The sequence below is a fragment of the Thunnus thynnus genome, chromosome 22, assembly GCF_963924715.1.
Source record: "Thunnus thynnus chromosome 22, fThuThy2.1, whole genome shotgun sequence".
Classification (NCBI taxonomy): Eukaryota; Metazoa; Chordata; class Actinopteri; order Scombriformes; family Scombridae; genus Thunnus; species Thunnus thynnus.
This window is the reverse complement of record NC_089538.1, coordinates 26,401,821-26,429,320: the sequence shown is the minus strand read 5'-3', so window position 1 is coordinate 26,429,320 and position 27,500 is coordinate 26,401,821. Positions and strand designations below refer to the sequence as shown.

General features: G+C 43.5%; 2 protein-coding genes across 3 annotated transcripts in view; both read left to right on the top strand.

The window, feature by feature from the left end:
- trappc1 (trafficking protein particle complex subunit 1) overlaps window positions 1-2,130 on the top strand; it is a 2,137-nt gene extending 7 nt beyond the window's left edge. Inside the window, exons 1-5 of the mRNA XM_067580208.1 lie at window positions 1-84; window positions 562-660; window positions 942-1,012; window positions 1,345-1,483; window positions 1,738-2,130. The exon at window positions 1-84 is cut by the window's left edge and continues 7 nt beyond it. Of these exons, the coding sequence (XP_067436309.1) occupies window positions 562-660; window positions 942-1,012; window positions 1,345-1,483; window positions 1,738-1,866 (438 nt within the window). The 5' untranslated portion in view covers window positions 1-84 and the 3' untranslated portion in view covers window positions 1,867-2,130. The remainder of the gene's footprint in view (window positions 85-561; window positions 661-941; window positions 1,013-1,344; window positions 1,484-1,737) is intronic.
- Window positions 2,131-4,864: 2,734 nt separating this feature from the next.
- LOC137174639 (voltage-gated potassium channel subunit beta-3-like) overlaps window positions 4,865-27,500 on the top strand; it is a 28,535-nt gene continuing 5,899 nt past the window's right edge. The window contains exons 1-11 of one of the 2 annotated variants that reach the window (XM_067580066.1): window positions 4,865-5,390; window positions 7,405-7,711; window positions 18,784-18,827; window positions 18,940-18,977; window positions 19,335-19,414; window positions 19,551-19,595; window positions 20,969-21,013; window positions 21,103-21,146; window positions 25,426-25,512; window positions 26,114-26,199; window positions 26,543-26,663. In XM_067580066.1, the coding sequence (XP_067436167.1) occupies window positions 7,413-7,711; window positions 18,784-18,827; window positions 18,940-18,977; window positions 19,335-19,414; window positions 19,551-19,595; window positions 20,969-21,013; window positions 21,103-21,146; window positions 25,426-25,512; window positions 26,114-26,199; window positions 26,543-26,663 (889 nt within the window). In that variant the 5' untranslated portion in view covers window positions 4,865-5,390; window positions 7,405-7,412. Of the gene's footprint in view, window positions 5,391-7,079; window positions 7,712-18,783; window positions 18,828-18,939; window positions 18,978-19,334; window positions 19,415-19,550; window positions 19,596-20,968; window positions 21,014-21,102; window positions 21,147-25,425; window positions 25,513-26,113; window positions 26,200-26,542; window positions 26,664-27,500 lie in introns of those variants that run through there. The other variant, XM_067580067.1, reaches the window with a different exon arrangement.

Below are 27,500 nucleotides of genomic sequence, written 5' to 3'. Positions count from 1 at the left end.
AACAACAACACGGTGTTTTTTTTTTCTTCCGGCATGTGAGCGGACACCTCTGCAGCGGGGTCCTGCGGGAAACAGGAAGACAAGGTAAACAGCCTCTTCAATGTCGGATAAACCTCACTTTAAGACTAATTTCTTCATGTTTCAGCGCGGTTTCTTGCTTAGTGACAGTCAGTTTCATTTTCTAATGAAATATTGCTTGTTATAATGATATAAAAGCGGTGAATCGGCTCGTTTTTCCCGCCGCGCTGCGCCGTTTAAACCGACCGGAGAACCAGACTCCCTTTAAAAGACGCGTCATTTTAAATCCCGACATTTAACGTTTGATTAGTAAAAACACTCACATGATAGAAACTAACAGCAAAGCTTCTCTGACACCAGAGGACATGCTCTTCAATCCGGCAAACACATGAAACACCCAGCGGTTATCGATCAGTGATCAATTATTGATTTTAGAAGGACAGCTGTTAACAGGCGATAAGGATGTGTTCATGAATGTTCTGCCTGTATAATAATAATAATAATAACAATAATAATAATAATAATAATAATACTGTGTTTCAGATGACGGTCCATAACTTGTACATATTTGACCGTAATGGAAACTGTCTGTATTATAACGAGTGGAACCGGAAGAAGCAGGCAGGAATCTCCAAGGACGAGGTGAACAGATCCATCAATAACACACATCTGTCAATAAAACACATCTGTCAATAAAAACACATCTGTCAATAACACACATCTGTCAATAAAAGACATCTGTCAATAAAACACATCTGTCAATAAAACACATCTGTCAATAACACACATCTGTCAATAAAAACACATCTGTCAATAACACACATCTGTCAATAAAAACACATCTGTCAATAAAAACACATCTGTCAATAAAACACATCTGTCAATAAAAACAAGTCTAATGTAATGATGTTGTGTGTGTGCAGGAGTTTAAGCTGATGTACGGGATGCTGTTCTCCATCCGCTCATTCGTCAGTAAGATGTCTCCTCTGGACATGTATCCTTAAACACCACCTGTCTGTCTGTCTACCTGTCTGTCTACCTGTCTGTGGTCCTTAGCAGCCTGTCTGTCTACCTGTCTGTTCACCTGTCTGTCTACCTGTCTGTCTGTCTGTCTGTCTCCCTGCCTGTCTGTGGTCCTTAGCAGCCTGTCTGTCTGTCTGTCTACCTGTCTCCCTGCCAGTCTGTGGTCCTTAGCAGCCTGTCTGTCTGTCTACCTGTCTGTCTACCTGTCTCCCTGCCTGTGTGTGGTCCTTAGCAGCCTGTCTGTCTGTCTGTCTACCTGTCTCCCTGCCTGTGTGTGGTCCTTAGCAGCCTGTCTGTGTGCAGGAAGGAGGGCTTCTTGTCCTTTCAGACCAGTAAGTATCGTCTTCATTACTACGAGACTCCCAGTGGACTGAAGTTTGTCATGAACACTGACCTGTCTGTCAGCAACGCCAGAGACACACTGCAGCAGATCTACAGCAACGTAAGACACACACACACACACATATATACACACACACACATATACACACTGTAATACACACACACACACACATATACACACTGTAATACACACACATATACACACATATACACACTGTAATACACACACACACTGTAATACACACATATACACACACACACACACACACATATATACACATATATATATATATATGTGTGTGTATATATATATCACTCTACCTGTCTGTCTGTCTCTACCTGTCTGTCTCTCAGCTGTATGTAGAGTACATCGTGAAGAATCCAGTCTGTGTTTTGGGAAACAGTTTGGACAGCGAGCTGTTCAGCAGCCGACTGGACTCCTTCATCAGAGCGCTGCCGTACTACAGCCCCCGAGCTGCCTAACACACACACACACACACACACACACACACACTGTAACACACACACACTAACACACACACACACACACACACACACACACACACACACTGTAACACACACACACTGTAACACACACACACACACACACACTAACACACACTCACTCTAACACACACACACACACTGTAACACACACACACACACACACACTGTAACACACACACGTCTTGTATTGATTGTGAGCGTTGATATTTTCTGTGTAGAAACATTAAAGTGTGAAACGTCTCTGCTGATGTTTGACTGTTTTTCTTTATTTAGACTCAGGTGATAAATATAAACCTGCTCATGTTCACTATTAATATGATTTTAATCAGAGCTGATCACCTGACGCACACGCCAAAGATGCTTCTGACCTACTGCACATGCTCAGTAGCGTTTCTCCCGCTGGCCCCGCCCCCGAGACTTTACATCACGATGACATCATGGAAAGTTTAATAAACATAAAACCTGCATGGATCAAAAGTTCAGAACAGAAAGAGTCATCAGTGACCTAGTCAGCACTGGGAGGAACTGGGAGGAACTGGGAGGCACTGGGAGGAACTGGGAGACACTGGGAGGCACTGGCTGAGCAGCAGCATCCTATCAGCTCTATTTATACATCCATGAATCAGATGAGCAGGTGTGAATCTTTCTGATCAACATGACGTGAACTGGTCAGTAGGTTTAATGAGAAGCAGCTGATCTGTGTGGACCAATCAGAGCGCCCCCTGCTGGATCAGAGCAGCCGTTATGTAACTGCACAGTCTGACCTGCTGAACACACACACAGATTAACTGATGAACACACTGACAGCTGTCACACGCACGCACACACACACACACACACACACACACACACACACACTGTAACACACGCACACACACACACACACACACACACACACAGTGACCTTCATCAGTGGAAACAGTCTGACGACGGATTTAAACGTCTTTTTGTTCTGAGTGTCAAACTTCTTCTTCTCTGCTTTATAAAGAGGCGGGTAGCAGGTTTACCTGCAGACAGGTGAGCCAGATGTTTCCCACAATGCACCAGCAGTCCAGCAGGTGGCGGTAGAGTCTGCAGGCTGGTTGTAGTCCGACAACAATCAATAACAAGAAGTTTATAATTATTGATTATATCGATCAGAAAGCTCCGGGTCTGAAGAGTGTCTTAAACCTGCATGAATGAATGAATGATTGATTGATTGATTGATTGATTGATTGATTGATTGATTGAATGATTGATTTGGGCTCTACAGTCTTGCTCAAGAGTCGGCTGGTCAGTTTTTACAGTCAGTTCATTTTGTTTTAATGGTTTTAAGCCTGTTTTTCACGAGTCAAAATTAGCATTAGCATTAACCGAGCTAGCAGCTAGCAGCAAGCATTAGGGTCAGCTCCACCCTCTCTTCCAAATATGGTCACTTCTGGCTCCGACAATCAAAGATGGCGACGGTGAAACGGCTTCAAAACAGCCGTCCACAGACCAGTGGGTGGTCTCAGTGGGGGGGGGTTAGGTGACCTGGTTCCAGTGGGCGACGTCACGGTGACGACGGCCATGTTGGTTTATATCCAAACAGTAAATGACGGCTGAACCTCCACAGAAGGTGATCATGTGACATGAACTTTTTCCATCAGCAGCCAATAAGCTTCAGTCCACTGCCCCCCATGTTTGACCTGGTTCTAGTGGGGGGGGGGGGGGGGGGGGGGGGGGGTTAGGTGACCTGGTCTCAGTGGGGGGGGGTTAGGTGACCTGCTTCCAGTGGGGGGGGGGTAGGTGACCTGGTCTCAGTGGGGGGGGGGGTTAGGTGACCTGGTTCCAGTGGGGGGGGGGGGGGTAGGTGACCTGGTCTCAGTGGGGGGGGGGTTAGGTGACTTGGTTCCAGTGGGGGGGGGGGGGGGGGGGGGTAGGTGACCTGGTCTCAGTGGGGGGGGGTTAGGTGACCTGCTTCCAGTGGGGGGGGGGTAGGTGACCTGGTCTCAGTGGGGGGGGTTAGGTGACCTGCTTCCAGTGGGGGGGGGGGGGGTAGGTGACCTGGTCTCAGTGGGGGGGGGTTAGGTGACCTGCTTCCAGTGGGGGGGGGGTAGGTGACCTGGTCTCAGTGGGGGGGGTTAGGTGACCTGCTTCCAGTGGGGGGGGGGGGTAGGTGATCTGGTTCCAGTGGGGGGGGGGTAGGTGACCTGGTCTCAGTGGGGGGGGGGTAGGTGACTTGGTTCCAGTGGGGGGGGGGGGGGTTAGGTGACCTGGTCTCAGTGGGGGGGGGGTTAGGTGACTTGGTTCCAGTGGGGGGGGGGGGTTAGGTGACCTGGTTCCAGTGGGGGGGGGGGGGGGTAGGTGACCTGGTCTCAGTGGGGGGGGGTTAGGTGACCTGCTTCCAGTGGGGGGGGGGGTAGGTGACCTGGTCTCAGTGGGGGGGGTTAGGTGACCTGCTTCCAGTGGGGGGGGGGTAGGTGACCTGGTCTCAGTGACCAGACTGGGTTCAGCTGACAGCAGAACAAAGACTTTCATTGTATTTTGACTGTAGTGAAGATCAGGTGATCAGGTGATCAGGTGATCAGGTGACGCATTGATCCATAGTTCACACCACAGTGTTCATGGGAAACGTAGGATCAGAGCAGATTATTTAAGGACAATAACTTTACTATGTTACACTAGACTGATGAGACTGTTATCATTCTATATTCAACACTGTCAGGATCAATATTAAATATCAGATATCAAATATGTTTCATTGATAAATGTTATCAGACAGTAAACCTGAACTTCTGATGCTTCTGATCAGTTCTGACATTAATCTGATCAGTCAATTAATCAGCAACTCATTTTATAATTGATTTATAGTTTCAGTAATTTCATCCTCAGGATAATGTGATCAGAGAACGATCAATCAACTAATTGATCAATTAATATGCAGATTAACCGTCAATGTAATTAATAACATTGGAGCTGGTCTGCCACACGGACGGTTCACCTCAGAGTGTCCTTCATCACTAAAACACAACAGAACATAAAGCAGACTAATCAATCATAGATGTGATTATTGATCTGTGAGGCGAAAGGAAACGAAGTTTAAAAAGTGAAGAAGAAGATTTCAGAGACGCCGGACCAGAACCAGAGACTTTAATCTGCTGCTGTGATGCGTTCAGGCGTCTGTAAGAGACCGGTTAAAGTGTGTGTGTGTGTGTGTGTGTGTTTATGTGTGTGTGTGTGTGTGTGCGTGTGTGTTTATGTGTGCGTGTGTGTGTGTGCGTGTGCGCGTGTGAGAGAGAGATTAGTGTCGGATAAATTCGGGAAATGGGCGAGAGGCCATATCTGACATCTGTACACAGACTTTGTTATTTTGGTGGTTCAGGTTTTAATCCGCCGTCATGATATCTGAGCTCTGATTGGTGGGATTATTCTTCATATGAGCGGCTGAGCAGACAGACAGATGAACAGCAGACAGACAGACAGACAGACAGGTGGATCCACACTGACGGCGGCGACAGCAGAGACTCACCTGTAACCAGGTAGGACTGTTTGCAGGGGGCTGATGGGAACTTGGTTTTGTCTCCGTGGAAACGGCTAACACGTTAGCCGCAGCTAGTTTATCAGATGTGTTTAAGGACCGTTCGGCTTTAAAACAGCGTTAAATGTTGTAAGAGTCATAATAATAATTAATAATAATTAATAATTAGATGTATTTAGTGATTAATGCTCATAAAAGTGAAGGTAACCAGTGTACAGCAGTGCTTCTGTCCCAGTAAACCACAGTAAACCAGTAAACCAGTACATCTGTTGACATCTTATTAACAATCATATTAATACTGTAAACGCTCCTTTAATCAGACTGCTGATGACATCACATGTTGAGTTTACTGTTAACACACAGTAAAACTACACAGCTGGATAGATTCATGTATAATAATCATCATATTCGGATCGTTATAGTTGTGAGTAAAGCGTAACCGAGGATCACCAGACACAGAGAAGATCACTGCTTACATGTTGCACGTTATTCACCATCACCGACACTCATTTCTCTCACAAAGAAAGTGATAAAAAACCCAAACTGGGGGGTTTTTATTCAGAGAGTTCGGTATCTGGTAGTGTACAAACAGACAGAAGGTAAAGAAAAAGGTTTGTCAGACTCTTATAATAACAACCGGAGTCTAACAAACACTTTTAGTGGACGTACGGGGACGTTTCCCTGTCGGATTACATTACAGCCGGTTAAACAGCTGCTGGATGAAGCTCTCTCTCAGTACTGGACCAGTTCCATAAACTGTCCCCATTAGTCCCTCACACACATAAAAACACGGGAAAATAGAGTTAAGTTTCCCACAAGAAGCATAAATGGGCAGGGTTTTTGATTTCAGTGAAAAATTTAAGAGCAACCAAGCCGAGGAAGAGGATTTATTATCTAGATCCTTTAATATGGAGTTAAACTGTCCGACAGTAATCAGCTCTTTGTTCCAGAGGGAAGCAGCAGCATATTTTTATTCATTTTTTATTGATATTTTTGACATTTATTTGTTAAATTGTTTGGTGTGTGTACCGTGAATTACCCACAAACCACTGTACATGTCTGTAAATCTGGTTTTTATTTGTAGATCATGTGACACACGTTCGTGACTGTTATTGAGACTCTTTTCTCTCCGTAGGAACAGCTAACATGTTAGCCACTGCTACTTTAATTAATGCATGTTTAAAATTAAAAATGCTTTCAGAGTGTTTGAGAGCTACTAACACACGCTAACATTTCTAGCATCTGTATTCTCTTTTAGCAGTTAGCTTTAGCATTTATCCAAGCTAGTAGCATTAGAAACACAATCCTCCAGGATTTTTATCAGCCATCTGTCGTTAGCACTAGCTTCAACGTGTCAAACATCGTTAGAATAATCCGGTATTTTAACAGTGTTAGCATTAGCATCTGGATTTAATCTTAAGTAATTAGCTTCTTGATTTTGCTGCCATTGTTAGCATTAGCTTCCTTGTTGTCTCTCATTGCTAGTGTGTTCTGATGGTTTCTTCGTTAGCATTAGCCTCCACTGTTATTTTTCCATTGTTAAAATTAGCTGTTACCTTTACATTGTTAGCATTAGCTGTTATCTTTCCATTGTTATCATTAGCCTCCACTGTTATCTTTATATTGTTAGCATTAGTTGTTATTTTTACATTATTAGCATTAGCTGTTATTTTTACATCGTTAGCATTAGCTGTTATTTTTACATCATTAGCATTAGCTGTTATCTTTACATTTTTATCATTAGCCTCCACTGTTATCTTTATATTGTTAGCATTAGTTGTTATTTTTACATTATTAGCATTAGCTGTTATTTTTACATCATTAGCATTAGCTGTTATCTTTACATTGTTAGCATTAGCCTCCACTGTTCTCTTTATATCATTAGTATTAGCTGTTATTTTTACATCGTTAGCATTAGCTTTAACTGTTTGCTGCCAGCATTAGCCTCTGCTGTCACGATGCTAATATTAGCCTCTTTTGTTGTGATGCTAACATTAGCCTCCTTGCTCTGCCAGGGGCAGCCATGTTTGCGGGCCGGGCGTCAGTGGGCGGAGCCGCCGGGCCATCAGCGGCGGTGGGAGGAAAAGGCGGGAAGTTCTCAGTGGAGGAGCTGTACGGCTTCAACAAGAAGATGAAGGTCAACAGAAGGGATTCTACCAAACAGGAGCGAGGCGAAGGCAGGAAAGAAATGAAGGACAAAGAAGAATCACTGCTGGCGGCGCAAATCCTCGACGCCGCCCGGAAGCTGATGGAGACACGACGCCTCGAGATGTACCTGAAGGAGTGTGACATCACCATGCAGCACAGCAGCATGCCCTACAGGTGAGACAGGTGGATGCCCTACAGGTGAGACAAGTGGATGCCCTACAGGTGAGACAGGTGGATGCCCTACAGGTGAGACAAGTGGATGCCCTACAGGTGAGACAGGTGGATGCTGTACAGGTGAGACAGGTGGATAACCTACAGGTGAGACAGGTGGATGCCCTACATGTGAGACAGGTGGATGCTGTACAGGTGAGACAGGTGGATAACCTACAGGTGAGACAGGTGGATGCTGTACAGGTGAGACAGGTGGATGCCCTACATGTGAGACAGGTGGATAGCCTACAGGTGAGACAGGTGGATAGGCTACAGGTGAGACAGGTGGATGCCCTACAGGTGAGACAGGTGGATGCTGTACAGGTGAGACAGGTGGATGCCCTACAGGTGAGACAGGTGGATAACCTACAGGTGAGACAGGTGCATGCCCTACAGGTGAGACAGGTGGATGCTGTACAGGTGAGACAGGTGGATAACCTACAGGTGAGACAGGTGGATGCCCTACAGGTGAGACAGGTGGATGCCCTACAGGTGAGACAGGTGGATAACCTACAGGTGAGACAGGTGGATGCTGTACAGGTGAGACAGGTGGATGCCCTACAGGTGAGACAGGTGGATAACCTACAGGTGAGACAGGTGGATGCCCTACAGGTGAGACATGTGGATGCTGTACAGGTGAGACAGGTGGATGCCCTACAGGTGAGACAGGTGGATGCTGTACAGGTGAGACAGGTGCATGCCCTACAGGTGAGACAGGTGGATAACCTACAGGTGAGACAGGTGGATAACCTACAGGTGAGACAGGTGGATGCCGTACAGGTGAGACAGGTGGATAACCTACAGGTGAGACATGTGGATGCCGTACAGGTGAGACAGGTGGATGCCCTACAGGTGAGACAGGTGGATGCTGTACAGGTGAGACAGGTGGATGCTGTACAGGTGAGACATGTGGATGCTGTACAGGTGAGACAGGTGGATAACCTACAGGTGAGACAGGTGGATGCTGTACAGGTGAGACAGGTGGATGCTGTACAGGTGAGACAGGTGGAGGAGACAGATCACATAGACCTCCATAGACCCCCATAGACCACACAGACTTCCATAGACCTCCATAGACCCCCACAGACCACATAGACCTCCATAGACCCCATAGACCCCCACAGACCACATAGACCTCCATAGACCCCATAGACACCCATAGACCACATAGACCATTCCAAACTGCTTTAAGGAGTTAAAATATTTAAGTTCTACAATGAAGCAGGAAAATCAGACATAAAAAATAAAAAATAAAACAATAAAAAAGAACCTAGATTACAATAATAACAACAATAAACAACAATAATAACAACAATAAACAACAGTAGCAATAAAATAACATTTATTCAACAATCTCAACATGTGAAATGTGAAAAAATTTGAATTACAAACACAGAATGTGTACAAATATAAATGTAAATGAAGTAAAACATGGTTGCATGTTGGTTGCACGTGATTCAGTAGCTGACAGCAGATGCAGCAACAGATAAACAACTTATTTATTTATTTATTAGTATTATTTAACCACATAAATCAGACTCATGTTGTAAACAGTAAACAATAAACAGACCAGTAACGACGAGCTGACAGAGAGATTATAACGATGGTTTCCTGCTCGAACTGAAAACTGTGACAGCATATCTGGGAAATCCACAACGGGACAGTTGATGTGAGAAGAGTCAGAGTCTGTGTGCAGCTACTGGTCTAATCCACATTAGTGACACCAAACCTTCAGCCTCAGGCGTCACAACTGTGCTTCAGCTCTGACAGGTCAACTGGTTAACACACACACACACACACACACACACACACACACAGCAGAGAGGCGTGCAGAGGCGAGGGCGTGATGGAGAGAAGAAGAAGAGTGGGGGGAGGGTCTGAAACTCTTCTTCTCTGTCTTCAGATGATCTGATCCTTCACTGCAAAACTATTTCTATTCTGTTTCTACTGTTTCTGCTTTATTTCCTATAAAAACGACGTCGATCAGCTGATTTAAAACGTGAAACTGGTCTACATGCTGGTGAGATGTTTATAAAGTCCTCAGTAGGAACCAAAACCTGTAAATACTCCAAACCTCCAGTTGTTCTGGATCACTGAGTTTCTGGTCCAGAGTTGCATCAAGTGTTTGGACCGAGCAGGAACCTCCGGGTCTGAAACATGAAGCCAAAAACTGCAGATCCTCTAATGGGCTCCAAGAGCGAGTCCGTCCCCATAGACCCCCAAGAACCACATAGACCCCAGGAGAACCCCATAGATCTCCGTAGACCTCCATAGACCCCCCTAGACCTCATAGACACCCATAGACCACATAGACCTCCATAGATCCCCATAGACACCCATAGACCACATAGATCTCCATAGATCCCCATAGACACCCATAGACCACATAGACACCCATAGACCACATAGACCTCCATAGATCCCCATAGACACCCATAGACCCCTATAGACCTCCATAGATCCCCATAGACACCCATAGACCACATAGACCCCATAGACCACATAGACCTCCATGTTAAAATGTTTACAGTCTGGTTCAGGACCAGTTTAGATCTCTGTAGCTAACAGCTGCAGCTGTACTGATCATCCTCTATATATAACTCACCTGTTTACTGTTTATTAAGACTTAATGAAGACCTCTTTGAGTGACAGGCGGTCGCTGTTAAAGGCAAGTCGCTACCACGTTGGCTAGGTAGCGTAACTATGACGTAACCCCAGAGTTTAGACGTAGCCGTCGCTACGTAACATTTTGGTCCTGATGTTGTTCAGTGTTTGTTGAACTGAAAGATCCTCCCAGGAGTCATTTTTTTCCCAGTAAGTACATTTTTGTTTTAATGGTTTTAAGCCTGTTTTTCATTAGTGAAAATTAGCATTAGCATTAGCATTAGCATTGGCACAGTTAACCATGAACTAAATGCACCGTGCTAACCAAGCTAGCAGCAGCTAGCTAGCTAGGGTCAGCTCCATCCTCTCATCCGAATATGGTCACTTGTGGCTCCAAAATTCCAAGATGGCGACGGTCAAAATGCAAACTCAAGGCTTCAGAACAGGCGTCCACAAACCAGCGGCTGACATCACCATGACGACGTCCATTATTTATACCGTCGGTGGTTTGGACGCCGGTATCCTCACCTGCAGGTCTGGTTTAAATACATGAAGATGTTCAGTAGGAACCAATGTTACCTGCTAATTTCTACACTGTTAAAACAAAACTGCATCCAATTAACTGTGAAAAAGTCAGAAATTCTCAATTAAAAAAAGTCAATTTTCGAATAATTACTCATCAATTCGTAACTGAAACACGACATCAAACGACTAGAGTTTGGTGGAAATAATTCTTTATGAAAATAAGTAAAAAATTATGAGAAAATAAGTCAAATTATTTTCATAAATGATGTGATAAAAAGTGAGAAACGTCATATTTCCGTCACGTTTTCCACACGGTTTGTTTGAGCTTTGACTGCCGCTCTTTTAATGACCTCATCTCTTCGTGTCTTCTTCTTCTGCGCCGGTTTAACGGCACCGGCGGGAGAATCAGCGCCGCCTGCTGTTTATCTGCAGACGATTAAAAAACAAACACTGATGATTTTCTGCAGAATATTTGAGCTGCATGTGGATGAAACTTGACTCTCTCTCTCTCTCTCTCTCTGTGTGTGTGAGCCATGCTCGCTCGCCCAGGGAGCAGTGGACCGGCTCACTGTGAGCAGACAGGGGGGGGGGGAGGGAGGGGGGGGGGGGCGAGCAGTGGACCGGCTCACTGTGAGCAGACGGGGGGGGGAGGGGCTCTCTCTCTCTCTCTGTCAGCTGTAGAGGACGGACGCTTGATTCACTTTCATTCCTCTCTCTGTCGCTCTGCCTCGTCCTCTTCCTCTGCTCTCCTGCCGACCGACCGCCGGGCCGGACGCTCTTCATCACCTCCTCCTCCTCCTCCTCCTCCTCCTCCTCCTCCTCGTCCAGCTGTGCGATGTGTCGGACAGACGACGGGATGCTCTCCACCGGATAGAGACTAACAGAAAGTTGTGTGTGTGTCCTATGATGGGACCCACGCAGCCTCTGATTGGCTGATTGATTTTAAAGACTTAAAGTTGACATCCCACTCATGAGTTCTTTCCATCGTCACCATAGCAACCGGCGACCTTGGCGGCAGCGGCGGCGCCACCTTTCTGATCTGAGATTTTAAAGCTCGTTACCGTAGCGACCAGGATGCAGGTGTCCATAGCGTGTAACGTGGGCGGCGGTGGTGGCGGCGGCGGCGGCGGGGGCAGCGAGCACCCCCTGAAGGAACGGCGGATGGTCAACACCAGCAACGCGCCCGCCTGCCAGGCGAAGGTCAGGGCAGAGCCGTCCAATAGGACCACCCTGTTAGGCCACGCCCACATGAAGGAGGCCATTGGTCGCCATAGCAACATGAAGTACAGGTGAGGCAGAGAGTGAGAGTGACACAGAGAGACGGAGAGAGAGAGGCGGTCACATGACCACAGACAGGTGCAGCGTGTTTACTCAGGGTCACATTTCATCTGTGTGTGTGTGTGTGTGTGTGTGTTACAGTGTGTGTGTGTGTGTGTGTGTGTGTGTTACAGTGTGTGTGTGTATGTGTGTGTGTGTGTGTGTGTGTGTGTGTGTTACAGTGTGTGTGTGTATGTGTTACAGTGTGTGTGTGTGTGTGTGTTACAGTGTGTGTGTGTGTGTTACAGTGTGTGTGTGTGTTACAGTGTGTGTGTGTATGTGTTACAGTGTGTGTGTGTATGTGTTACAGTGTGTGTGTGTATGTGTTACAGTGTGTGTGTGTGTGTTACAGTGTGTGTGTGTGTGTGTGTGTGTGTTACAGTGTGTGTGTGTGTGTGTGTGTGTGTGTGTGTGTTACAGTGTGTGTGTGTGTGTGTTACAGTGTGTGTGTGTGTGTGTGTGTGTGTGTGTTACAGTGTGTGTGTGTGTGTGTGTGTGTTACAGTGTGTGTTACAGTGTGTGTGTGTGTGTGTGTGTGTGTGTTACAGTGTGTGTGTGTGTGTGTGTGTGTTACAGTGTGTGTGTGTGTGTGTGTGTGTGTTACAGTGTGTGTGTGTGTTACAGTGTGTGTGTGTGTGTGTGTGTGTGTGTGTGTGTGTGTGTTACAGTGTGTGTGTGTGTGTGTGTGTGTGTGTGTATGTGTGTGTGTGTGTTACAGTGTGTGTGTGTGTGTGTGTGTGTGTTACAGTGTGTGTGTGTGTGTGTGTGTGTGTGTGTGTTACAGTGTGTGTGTGTGTGTGTGTGTGTGTGTGTGTGTGTGTGTGTGTGTTACAGTGTGTGTGTGTGTGTGTGTGTGTGTGTGTGTGTGTGTGTGTGTGTCTCAACGCTCCGGCTCGCTGACGGCTGCTGCATCTGATCAGACCTATGGATCAGCTGTAGGTATTGATTGATTGATTGTCTGATAAACCTGATCCAGTAACATGTTTGATTATTGATGATCAGGTTAAATATTTATGGTCTGGAGTCAGATATTGATACTCTGAGAGTCTGAGACTGTACGCCACTCGTCTATCGCTGATATTGATGACCCAGTTTACAACGTGATGACTTTAACTTCACCTTGATCAAATATTGACGAGTCGACCTCAGACTCAGACGTGGATATTGACGACTTGGACTCACACAGTAAATATCACCATTTTAACTTCGACACAGACATGAATATCAATGATCTGGACTTTAATTCTGATACAAGATCAATAACTGACTCGGACTCAGGCCTGAATATTGATGACTTGATCTTGGACGTGATTATCAATGACTCCGAGTGGATTTAAACGTCAGCAGGATATTGACGAATTGGACTCGAACGTGAGGATCAATGACGTGGACGTGGACCTGCACCCATGACTGCTGAGTATTGATCTCTGGACTCAGACGTGAATGTCATTGATTGGGTTTTGACTTTAATATGACTGAGACTTGAATATCAATTACTCGGAATATTAACGATCTAGATTTGACCTCTGACGAGAATATTGATGACTGGAACCTGCCGTGTGTCTCAAATCAATCGTGGCTGTCGCGTACTTACTGAAATCGCAAGTTAGCATTAGCTAGCATTAGCATCCGCGCTACCAGACTGCTACATTAACCCAGTAAACATACTGATGGTTTATATCCAACAGCAGTACAGTGGTGCTTAGTGCTAAACACACATATAGAACAGTTTGAAAGTGGTCCCTCCCCTTCCGCTACGTCGCCAAGATGGCGACCATCGAGGGCGAGAATTGCTGTTTTGAGTTCACCATCCGGGTTCTCACGGTGCGTTTTTCCAGACTTCACACTTACACACTGAAAATATGAAGTGTAAGTAGAGAAGTGGTTTGAGACACAGCTCTGGACTCAGATGGACCTGAATATGAAGGACTTCAGCTCGGACTCGGAGGTGAATATCGATGACTTGGACTCAGACGGGATAAACGTCTCTGACCAGTAACTCCAGTATCTCCCAGTACGGACAGTAACAGAGACTTCAGATTCAGCCTCAGTGTCTGTCTGATCACCTGTCTATCTGATCACCTGTCTGTCTGATCAGCTGTCTGTCTGATCACCTGTCTGTCTTTAATGTCTATAAATTCAGTTAAAACAGCTGAACTGGTATTTTTAGCTTTTCTATCAGACTGTCTGATGCTGCTTTGTTTTAGTTCTGCCGACTTTCCCTTTCTGTACTTTCTGTCAAACACACACACACACACACACACACACACACACACACACTCACACACACACACACACACACACACACACATACACACACACTCACACACACACACACACACACACTCACACACGGTATTACGAGAATAATCTTGATACCAACAACTGTACTTATTTCCTAATGTAAACACTCTACCATCTGTGTGTGTGTTGATCTGCTGCCCTGATTAAACTCATGATCTACACACACACACACACACACACACACACACACACACACACACAGTGACCATTGACCTTTGCAGTCCTGATGAATGTATAGTGTGTGTGTGTTAATTAAAAGCAGAGGTTTCATTATACGTAGCTGACTTCTGATTGGTTGATAGATGATTTGCTCGCCGTGAGCGTTGGCAGCTCTGAACGGATTAAAACCGGTCAGCGTGCCGCCGTGACGTGATTGGTCAGAAATCCTCCTGACTGACCACGCGGCTGGACTAGGTTTAGTTTGTTGGTTGCTATGGTAACGAGCTGAAACAGGAAGTTCTTTCTTTCTTACTTGAAATCTGTTTTGCTGACTCATCACCACGGTAACAATGATGTCAACAAAAGACCTTGAAAGCTCTCTCTATGAAACTTTTGATTAATCCATTGACATTAAAGCAAAAAATGCCCCAAATTTCTCCCCATTTTACCCAGGATGCTTTGGGGGTAGACAAGTATCCCAGCATGCATCTCACGTCAACCAGCGTTGATGGCGGAGGTTATAAATCAGACCATGGATGTGTTAACACAGCCGGTACGGCGCCTTGACTCAGCGTTGCTGCCTTTTTGTCTCAGTGGCCACTCGCGGTACTGCAGCTAAAAAATCCCCCGCGTCCCCGTAAACCACCTTTATAAGAAAGATGTCTGTAAACCTGCAGACAAGCTCAGTTATTACTCTGTGTTCCAGAGGAAACTCGTGGTACTGAAGCATGCGTCCCCGTAAACCACCTTTAAGAGAAAGACGTGTGTAAACCTGCAGACAAGCTGTTATTACTCTGTTCCAGAGGAAACTCGTGGTACTGAAGCATGCGTCCCCGTAAAACACCTTTATAAGAAAGATGTCTGTAAACCTGCAGACAAGCTGTTATTACTCTGTTCCAGAGGAAACTCGTGGTACTGAAGCATGCGTCCCCGTAAACCACCTTTATGAGAAAGACATCTGTAAACCTGCAGACAAGCTCAGTTATTACTCTGTGTTCCAGAGGAAACTCGTGGTACTGAAGCATGCGTCCCCGTAAACCACCTTTATGAGAAAGACATCTGTAAACCTGCAGACAAGCTCAGTTATTACTCTCTGTGTTCCAGAGGAAACTCGTGGTACTGAAGCATGCGTCCCCGTAAACCACCTTTATGAGAAAGACATCTGTAAACCTGCAGACAAGCTCAGTTATTACTCTCTGTGTTCCAGAGGAAACTCGTGGTACTGAAGCATGCGTCCCCGTAAACCACCTTTATAAGAAAGACGTCTGTAAACCTGCAGACAAGCTCAGTTATTACTCTCTGTGTATCATGAGTTTTTAATCCGTGATGGTTTTATGTTTGTAAAACTTATAGTGCCTGATGTCATCCCAACTATTGAGTTTTCAATCCAGCTTTTGCACATACGTCCATGAGTCTGACTCACAACTTTTATCATTTTTATTCTACAGCCGGCAGCGGATTGCTAGAAAATGTAGCTCCAAGTACGAGAACTCAGAGAATTTAATTGTAAGCGTCAGTGTGCACGGACCACTTTACAGCAGATGTGTGTTTCAGTCTGTGGCGTCAAACTGTGGAAACTGTTGTTCAAATATTTGTTAGTTCAAGAAAATGTACACAGAAAGAATAATTTGACAACATGAAGTTGACAAATAACAGCTTTTCTTAGCTGGAAGTAATTTATTGTGTCATGTCACTTGTAAGTAAAGGTTGTTAAGGTCTAATTAAAACTCATTGTTTGTATCTGTGTGGTCAAACTACGTTATTGAACACATTTCCATCCTCATAAAACATCTGAAAAGCTGATTATTAAAGTATTTTCATGTTTACAAGCTTCTTGAAAAGATAAATACAGTATAAATTGTTTCTAAACCTTCAGTTCACTGAACACTGAACAGACATGACAGCAAAATGATTTGTAAACAATATTTACTTTTATTATTCACTTATTTTATTGTATTAATGTAAATTTTTTTATCTTTAATTTTTATTGTTATCATTTTCCCCTCTTTTATTTGCTTTTATTTGTTTTAATCTATTTTATCCAGGTCTTCAATCTAATTATTTCACTTATAATTTTAAAATCTGTTGTATTTTAATACATTTAATTTTTATTTATTTAATTATTTTTATCTCTCGTGTGCATCAGTCTCAAACTGTTTTACTGTTTACTGTCAGTTGACTTGTATGAAAGGTGCTATACAAATAAAGATTGATTGATTGATTGACTGATTGATTGACTGATTGATTGATTGATTGATTGATTGATTGACTGATTGAATTATTGATCAATTGATTGATTGATTGACTGATTGACTGATTGATTAATTGATTGATTGATTGATTGATTGACTGATTGATTGATTGATTGATTGATTGATTGATTGACTGATTGATTGATTGACTGATTGATTGATTGATTGATTGATTGATTGATTGATTGACTGATTGATTAATTGATTGATTGATTGATTGATTGATTGACTGATTGATTGATTGATTGATTGATTGATTGATTGACTGATTGATTGATTGATTGACTGATTGATTGATTGACTGATTGATTGATTGATTGATTGATTGATTGATTGATTGATTGACTGATTGATTGATTGATTGATTGATTGATTGATTGATTGACTGATTGACTGATTGATTGATTGATTGATTGATTGATTGACATTGGACCAGACACACTGTGTGTTGTGAACCATTAGAGGAGATTTGTTGTATGAAAGGATCTACAGATTGTTGTGTATAAAATATGGAAACTATAAACTCGTTTATTGATCAACATGGAATTAAAGTTTGTTTTTGGAGCAGTCTGGTTATTGTTTGGGTTTGTTGTTTGTGTGTTGAGTCTGTAATCAGTCTCTCCAGGAGATTCTGGGATCACAATAATTATCACAAATTGAAGAAATCTTGCAGTTTTGCTAAATTACAGCAACAAACCAGCAGCTGCTTGTGGTTTGGACCAATCGTGGCGTTTGGTGTGGCGGTAACTGACGTCATTCACCTGCCGACAAAAACGACGCCATAGACGAGCAAAACTGTTCCCAAATGTTCCCAAAAGAGGTTTGACTCAGTGAGTCAGAGGAAAACTAGCTGATGTTGTTCAGACCTCAAACACAAACATCAAACTGGATTTTTATGTTAACGGATGTTTTGAGAAGGAGCGCCTCCATGTCAACACAATAATACAAGAAAACTCCAAGGCACTGTGTTTTAGAACAATTAAAGAGCCTTTATTGTCACGGCATGGTTATATAAACTATTAAAACAAAGCTCTGATGCGTTTCGGCATTGAGTCTTTGTCAGGGAGTCAAACAGGACCGCTGGTCTTTGTTTACTGGTGGTCCACCAACAGGAATCTCCCACTTGAATATGGCCCAGAGAAGGTGTAGACATATACCACAAAAAACTCCAGATGGCGTCATTCTGGCCCAAATCAACACAAACAATAGCAATGTTCATATAAAACTCTTCATTTAGGATGTTTAGCCTCCTTCGTCCAGTTTCCATATGACAGAGAGGATGTGGTGAATGCTAAAGGCTTGTGATGTGGGTGGATACTGTTCCAGGAGTCCAGATCGCGTCTAGCTATGAGGTAGTTCACATCCCTGGTGCTATGAGGTAGTTCACATCCCCGGTGCTATGAGGTAGTTCACATCCCCGGTGCTATGAGGTAGTTTACATCCCCGGTGCTGGTTTATCTGCAGTCTGTCCTGTAGACGTCTTTTAGTTCATTCCAGCCTGTTAATAACAAATGAAGTTTGATGGTGAACTCTGAGATGTAAAATCCATAAATGTCTTGGTCTGTGTTACATTTGTACAGCGGTTACTATGGTTACGGCTGTAGGACCTCTTGGGTTTTGGACCCAACCATGTGAGTTGGGTGTTTGGTTGAAGATAACTGGGAACCAGTTTATCCTGTAGAGTCAATTCAATTATTACCTTTTGTCCCTTTGGTTCAAAGCGCCACATTAAATACAAACAAATACACAAAAACAGTGAATTTGATATTGAGAACTCAGGAGACGCTGTTGTGATGTTGTCAACATGATAATAGTGAATTTTACCTCTGATTGGTAAAAATTCATTGATTAACTGATGGATTTGTTTTCTTTCAGGAATCTTGGAAAATCTGGACTGCGAGTGTCCTGCTTAGGACTCGGTGAGCGCTGTGACACACACACACACACACACACACACACACACACACACACACACACACTGTAACACACAAACATATATCACAGTCAGTGATGTTCTTTCTCTTTTCACAGGAACATGGGTGACATTTGGCTCTCAGATCTCTGATGAGGTATTTTGTGTATGTGTGTGTGTGTGTGTGTGTGTGTGTGTGTTTGTGTTCACTGGGGACGAAAGTCGTGTCTGTAATTGGAAAGAAAATGATTTTTGGGCCGGTGGTTAAGGTTATGTTAGGTTAGGGTTAGGTAAAGGTTAGGTAAAGGTTAGGTAAAGGTTAGTGTAAGTCTCCAGGAAATGAATGTAGGTCTATGTAATGTCCCCAGTAGTGACCTATGACAACGTGTGTGTGTGTGTGTGTGTGTGTGTGTGTGTGTGTGTGTGTGTCTGTGTGTGTGTGCTGAACGCATGAACAAACAATTACATAACCATTATGAGAGGTTTCTGTGGGTTACTGCCTCTGTGTGTGTAGATGGCGGAGAGCGTGATGACGGTGGCGTACGACAGCGGAGTGAACTTGTTCGACACGGCAGAGGTTTACGCTTCAGGGAGGTACAGTAGAACCTGTCTGTCTGCCTGCCTGTCTGTCTGTCTGTCTGTCTGTCTGTCTGTCTGTCTGTCTGTCTGTCTGTCTGCCTGTCTGCCTGTCTCACCTCACAGAGGACTAAGGTGTGTGTCTGTCTCTCAGGGCAGAGACGACTCTGGGAAACATCCTGAAGAAGAAAGGATGGAGGTAAACAAACAGCTGCTGAGTCGGTTGTATGACGCTGTCAGCAGATATTATACATATATATACATATATATACATATATATACATATATATGTATATATATGTATATATATGTACTGTTGTAGCTGCAGTAAAAGTACCAATACAACAGTGTAAAAGTACTCCATTACAAGCAAAAGTCCTGCATAAAAAATCCTCCTACAGTAAAAGTACATAAGTATTATGAACCTGATGTAGTTAAAGTATTGCAGTAAAAGTACATAAGTATTATGAGCTTGATGTAGTTAAAGTATTGCAGTAAAAGTACATAAGTATTATGAGCTTGATGTAGTTAAAGTATTGCAGTAAAAGTACATAAGTATTATGAGCTTGATGTAGTTAAAGTATTGCAGTAAAAGTACATAAGTATTATGAGCTTGATGTAGTTAAAGTATTGCAGTAAAAGTACATAAGTATTATGAGCTTGATGTAGTTAAAGTATTGCAGTAAAAGTACATAAGTATTATGAGCTTGATGTAGTTAAAGTATTGCAGTAAAAGTAGTGGTTTGGTCCCTCTGACTGATATATTATTATATATGACATCATTAGATTATTAATAGTGAAGCATCAGTGTTAGAGCAGCATGTTACTGTTGTAGCTGCTGGAGGTGGAGCTAGTTTACACTACTTTATATACAGTTAGCTAGTTTAGTCCAGTGGTTCCCAACCTAGGGGTCGGGCCCCTCCAAAGGGTCAGCATATAAATCTGAGGGGTGGTGAGATGATTAATAGGAGAGGAAAGAAGAAAAAACAAAGTTCTGATACACAAATCTGTTTTCAGTTTTTGGACTTTTTCTCTAATCTTTGATTTTTGCTGAAATATTGGATCATTTGAACATTTATTGAAATGAAAGCATGTGAGAAGTTTAGAGGGAAAAATCACTATTTGGTGGAGCTGTTAACAACTCATAGACATGTGAAATGTGACCCCGACTACACACTGCTTTTTGTAAGACGTCAAAAGACAAAAAGGTTGGAAACCACTGGTTTCATCTTTAACAATGTGTTGTATTTTAAAAGCTTGTTATATTATCCATTGTGTCAAATCTTCATCTGAAAAGTAACTAAAGCTGTCAAATAAATGTAGTGGAGTAGAAAGTACAATATTTCCCTCTGAGATGTAGAAAGTAGCATCACATGCAGAGTTGTGATGAACTGGTTTCCTCTCAGCATGACTCAGCAGTTTTCCCTCCATCAGTCTCTCTCTGTCTCCTTCATCACGTCCGTCCCGGTTTTTTAATCTTCTCTCCTCGCCGCTGCTCTGCGTCTCTCACTGACTGATGGTGACAGAACGACAATAATGCTGAAATAAGTGTGTGTGTTTCTGTGCTGCCAGGAGGTCCAGTTATGTGGTGACCACTAAGATCTACTGGGGAGGACAGTGAGTGCTGCGTCTACAGTTTCACTACAGTATCTACTGTCAGACCGCCGGATTAAACTAACCGTGTGTTTGTGTGTGTGTGTTTGCAGGGCAGAGACGGAGCGAGGGTTGTCACGGAAACACATCATCGAAGGTAAACAACCTCTAACTTTATGTTTTCAATGTCACATACATTTAATTATATTTCAAATACACTGAATATAAGATACAACAAGTTCTGACTGAAATCATTATTACTATTTAATCTGAGTGTGTAAATCTATAAAGTTCACTACTATGTACTAAGTACATTTACTCAAGTACAGTTTTGAGGTACTTTATACTTCTGCTGGACTAGCAGCTCCTCACATGGTTTCATTCAATAAATGTTAAAATGATCCAATATTTCACCACAAATCAAACAGTCCCTTTACATCTTGTATTAAAACGCGTCTCATATCCAGATTGTATCTAAATATGATTTAACCTGATCACATGTTCACCTGCTATTAACATGTGTCCACATCGCTCTGTTCAGCTCAAACAACCAAACATCACGTCCTCCTCTCGTTTGCCCGGCGCCAAAACAACAAAAACAACAACAACAACAACACAAAAAGTGCTACCTTGCTGCTTTCTTGCTAACAGCTCAGCTTGCTAACTGGCTAATAGCTGCTTTCTCGCCGCTTTCTTGCTAGTACCTCAGCTTGCTAACTGGCTAATAGCTGCTTTTTGCCGCTTTCTTGCTAACAGCTCAGCTTGCTAACTGGCTAATAGCTGCTTTCTCACCACTTTCTTGCTAGTAGCTCAGCTTGCTAACTGGCTAATAGCTGCTTTCTCGCCACTTTCTTGCTAACAGCTCAGCTTGCTAACTGGCTAATAGCTGCTTTCTCGCCGCTTTCTTGCTGGTAGCTCAGCTTGCTACCTGGCTAATAGCTGCTTTCTTGCTGCTTTCTTGCTAACAGCTCAGCTTGCTAACTGGCTAATAGCTGCTTTCTCGCCGCTTTCTTGCTAGTAGCTCAGCTTGCTAACTGGCTAATAGCTGCTTTTTCGCTGCCTTCTTGCTAGCAGGTCAGCTTGCTAACTGGCTAATAGCTGCTTTCTCGCTGCTTTCTTGCTAGTAGCTCAGCTTGCTAACTGGCTAATAGCTGCTTTTTCGCTGCCTTCTTGCTAGCAGGTCAGCTTGCTAACTGGCTAATAGCTGCTTTCTCGCTGCTTTCTTGCTAGCAGCTCAGCTTGTCAACTGGCTAATAGCTGCTTTCTCGCTGCTTTCTTGCTAGCAGCTTAGCTTGCTAACTGGCTAATAGCTGGTTTGGAACGGTCGTATTTCTGCCCATGTAGTAGTTGTTGAATGTGGACTGACAACAAGCGCAGATGCATTTCCTCTTGCGTTTAATGTGGTCACAGTGTGTCCCTGAACACCTCTGGAGGTGGTTTGATCTGCCCTCAGTTCATCTTGGGTGCATTTACACCTGTACTCTCATGTGTTCGAACCTCGATCCTGCTGCAGCCTGATCACCCAGAACACATTTTAATGCAAAAACCAATAGATTGTGAAGCTAAGCTGTCATGGCTGCCGTCTTCTTAAACAGGGTGGAGGGTTTGAGGACGGAGGATGTCGTGTTGCTGCACAGACTGAAAAACCTCCTGAGAGACATTTGTGATTACTGGATATCAGACTAAACAAACAAGCATCAACATGTCTCCGTCCAGTTGTTTCACCCTTTAATAATTATATATAAACCTCTTTCAGTCTCTGTCCTCTGACGCTTCAGTGTCTCGTCTGCTTTCTCACTTTGGATGAAAGCGTCTGCAAAATGTAGAAAGTCTGACTGGACTGTGAGCTTTGTTATGAAGCTTTGTGATGCTAATATGGAACCAACAACCAGTCAGAAACCAGTTTAACAGAGACGCTGCCGAGTATTAACTCTGTGGATATGGACTGACTGGACAGACACTAATTACACACACACACACACACACACACACACACACACACACACACACATACACTCGGTCAGTGTCCTCTGTCAGTTGTCGGAGGTCGTCGAGGCTTTAAGAGGCTCAGTCACACCAAGACTGGATTAGGAGTTTTACACACACACACACACACACACACACACACACACACACACACACACACGCAGCAGCATCAATCATGTGTCCTGCTGAAAGCTGCTAACAGCTCTGTTGACTTAAATCACTCTGAAATGCTAAATGCTAAATTTAACCCACAAAGGATCCTATAAACTGAATCATCTTTGAAGCTGAAGTTGTTTCCAGCAGCTGTTTCCTTCCTTCACATGTCGTCACTTCATTAACTGTGAACCTTCATTTCATCCTGATGAGCCTCACAGTTACTTTATTCTTCACCTCCGGACGGCGTCTAAAGCTGCGTTTACTGGGCCGCAGCAGCTGTTTTCAACTCGTTACGACGTCACCGGTCACTAAGTGCTGATTCACACGTCAGTACGTTAAAGGTGCAGCACGTAGGATATTATATTATTACAACTAATATATAAACTGTAGCTGTCAGGGATACGAAGGTGTGTTTGTTCCACACAGGAGGGGATCAGTAACATGGTCTTTCAGTTCAATTCAACTTTATTAATATAGCTCCAAATCCAAACAAAAGAAACGTATGTTCAGTAAAGTTACAACAGTTATTACTGAAATAACAGCGTCTCTCTCTTCGCCTCCGTGATGATGATTCTACATCATCTCTATGAAAGATGCTCGACAAATAAAGTTTGATTGATTGGAAAACTTCAAAAATGACAGATCAGTAACATAAAGCATTACTCAAATATTTTACTAATGAGGCAGTCGATCTATTAGCCGTTACTACGTAGATATGAGACTTTTCACTGAGTCTCTGTCTGCTCGTTGTGATCTTCAGACTCCAGCTGTTTGTCCTTCACAAGGTCGACAAAACGTCGGAGATAATTCCCGCTGACAGCAGCTGTCAGCAGAACGACGACGTCAGCACACAAAGAACCTCAAAAAGCTTCATTACACAACAGAAACAAACTCAACAGTGAACTATATTTAGCTGCAGAGACACTTTTTTTTCTTCCCCGTCAGCGGCTTTTCAGTAAATCTCCTGAAACAAACCGTGAATACGACCATCTCTCAGTTTTTAACTTTACTGAACACGTAACAACAAACCACAGACTGTAAGAATACAGATGTAGCCACCGTGATCCCGTTTTAAAGTCTCAGGTTTGCATTTTGACCATCATGCAGCCAGCAGTGACCATATTTAGATGACAAGCTGGAGCACATGCTAATGCTAGTGCTAGCTTGGTTAGCTGTAATTCATGTTAACTGGGATATTAATTGGGATGGTAACAAAAAACAGGCTTAAAACAAAACGAACTCACCAGAAAAACCGAACATCGACTCCTTAGAGGGTCTTTTAGTACAACAAAGACCTTTTTAGGCGACCAAAATGTTAACTTTCATCAACTGAAAACACTGGAATAGCGACGGCTACACACACGTAACCACACAAGGTAGCCACGCCATAAAGCATACGCTGCTTTATCATCTATTTTACTCTAAATGGGGCCATAATTTACTAAACGAACATCATGCTGTAGTGATGAAGACTTGAAACTAGCGATTGAGACCATGAACTCATTAGGAAACAGTTTACTGAGCTAATAAATCAGGTGAGAAGGAGGTTCATTTTCTCATAGACTTCCATACAGTCAGACTTCTAGATGGAGCCGGTGGAGTCGCCCCCTGCCGGCCGTTATACAGAATGCAGGTTTAAGACACAGTGACATCACAGTGACATCACAGTGACATCACAGTGACGTCAGAGTGACATCATAGTGACATCACAGTGACATCACAGTGACATCATAGTGACATCACAGTGACATCACAGTGACATCACAGTGACATCATAGTGACATCACAGTGACATCGTAGTGACATCACAGTGACATCACAGTGACATCATAGTGACATCACGGTGACATCACAGTGACATCACGGTGACATCACAGTGACATCACAGTGACATCATAGTGACATCACAGTGACATCATAGTGACGTCACAGTGATGTCAGAGTGGACAAAACACAGAATAAACAACATCAATTTAACATTTTACAGGCGCTCTTGTTCTTAGAGTACAATGTTGTTTTGATGCCGGAGAACTTATGTTAATGTTATTTCCTAAGAATAAAATAAAATAAATAATATAGAGCTCATTAGCTTTATCAGAGGAATAATTAATGAAAAAATTAAATAGTACATGTTGATAAGAGGAGAAATGTTGAAGGATTCATGTAATAAAATATAGATGTACGGAGGCCCGTAAAGACCAAACACAGGGTGAAAACAGAAACATGCTTTCAGGTGTTATTAATTTTGTCCCGGAGGGAGGGTTGCTGTTGTCATAGTTACTGATGTGTCGCAGGTCTGCGTGGATCTCTGGCCAGGTTACAGTTGGACTACGTGGATATCGTCTTCGCCAACAGGAGTGACGTCAACGCACCGATGGAGGGTCAGAACTCACGACACACAAAAACACGACAAAACAAGCTAATGCTAGCATGCTAATGCTTGCTAATCAGTCCATGTTTCTATTAGCATTAATATTCCCCACGTTGCATGTCATGTATTGTGTGTTTTAAAAAGTACCTGACAGTTTAGTACACATGTTACGGACATCATATACACAATAATATACACAATAAGGGACTGGAGCTTCTGATGTGATTGAGGTGAGTAACAGACTAATGTTAGTGAGTTAGTGAAACTGTGATAATGTGAGCAGGTGTGATTACAGTCCAGGTGTTGGTTTTATCACAGCAGAGGTTGCTTCATTCATATTTACCATGTGTTATTTTCTGATAACAGTTTGTTGTTAAATGTATGATGAGTTGTTTTCTATAAGGGTGATTTTATAGCCGTTAATAATGAGAGCAGGTTTGTATACGTGATGTAACATTAGCTAGTAACTGTTGAGATGTTTCAGTCTGAACCAACAGATGTGAAATATGAAGAGAAAATGTTTATATGTTGAGTGTTTTTATACTGTGTGTGTGTGTGTGTGTGTGTGTGTGTGTGTGTGTGTGTGTGTGTGTGTGTGTGCGCGCGTGCAGAGATTGTTCGTGCGATGACCTTTGTGATTGATCAGGGCATGGCGATGTACTGGGGAACATCACGCTGGAACGCTGTCGAGATCATGGTAGGACACGACAGAACCTCAGATTATCTGTCTGTCTGCCTGTCTCACCTGTCTGTCTCACCTGTCTATCTCACCTGTCTGTCTCACCTGTCTATCTCACCTGTCTATCTCACCTGTCTCACCTGTCTGTCTCACCTGTGTGTCTCACCTGTGTGTCTCATCTGTGTGTCTCATCTGTCTATCTCACCTGTCTATCTCACCTGTCTATCTCACCTGTCTCACCTGTCTGTCTCACCTGTGTGTCTCATCTGTGTGTCTCACCTGTGTGTCTCACCTGTCTGTCTCACCTGTCTGTCTCTCACCTGTGTGTCTCACCTGTCTGTCTCACCTGTGTGTGTGTTAGGAGGCGTACTCTATCGCCCGACAGTTTAACCTGGTTCCTCCGGTGTGTGAGCAGGCAGAGTATCACTACTTCCAAAGAGACAAAGTGGAGCTGCACCTGCCTGAACTGTACCACAAGATAGGTACGGCACACACCTGTACACACCTGTACACACACCTGGACACACTTGTACAAACACCTGGAAACACTCACCCACATACCTACACACCTATACACATCTGTACACACACCTATACACATCTGTACACACACCTACACACATCTGTACACACACCTACACAAATCTGTACACACTCACCTACACACCTGTACACATCAAAACACACACCTACACACAAACATGTTAGTATTTAATTGTTGTAGATTCTACATTTTTAATGTTTGTACATTCTGTCTCATTCAGAGATGATTAGAGCGTTGTTATGTGATTGTTAGCTGGTTGTGAGCTGGTTGTTAGCTAGTTGTTAGCTGGTTGTTTGATGGTTGTTAGCTAGTTGTTAGGTGGTTGTTATGTGATTGTTAGCTGGTTGTTAGCTGGTTGTTAGCTGGTTGTTAGGTGGTTGTTAGGTGGTTGTTAGCTAGTTGTTAGGTGGTTGTTAGCTAGTTGTTAGCTGGTTGTTTGATGGTTGTTAGCTAGTTGTTAGGTGGTTGTTATGTGATTGTTAGCTGGTTGTTAGCTGGTTGTTAGCTGGTTGTTAGGTGGTTGTTAGGTGGTTGTTAGCTAGTTGTTAGGTGGTTGTTAGCTGGTTGTTAGCTGGTTGTTAGCTGGTTGTTAGGTGGTTGTTAGCTGGTTGTTAGGTGGTTGTTAGCTGGTTGTTAGCTGGTTGTTAGGTGGTTGTTAGCTGGTTGTTAGGTGGTTGTTAGGTGGTTGTTAGCTAGTTGTTAGGTGGTTGTTAGCTGGTTGTTAGCTGGTTGTTAGCTGGTTGTTAGCTGTTGTTAGGTGGTTGTTAGCTGGTTG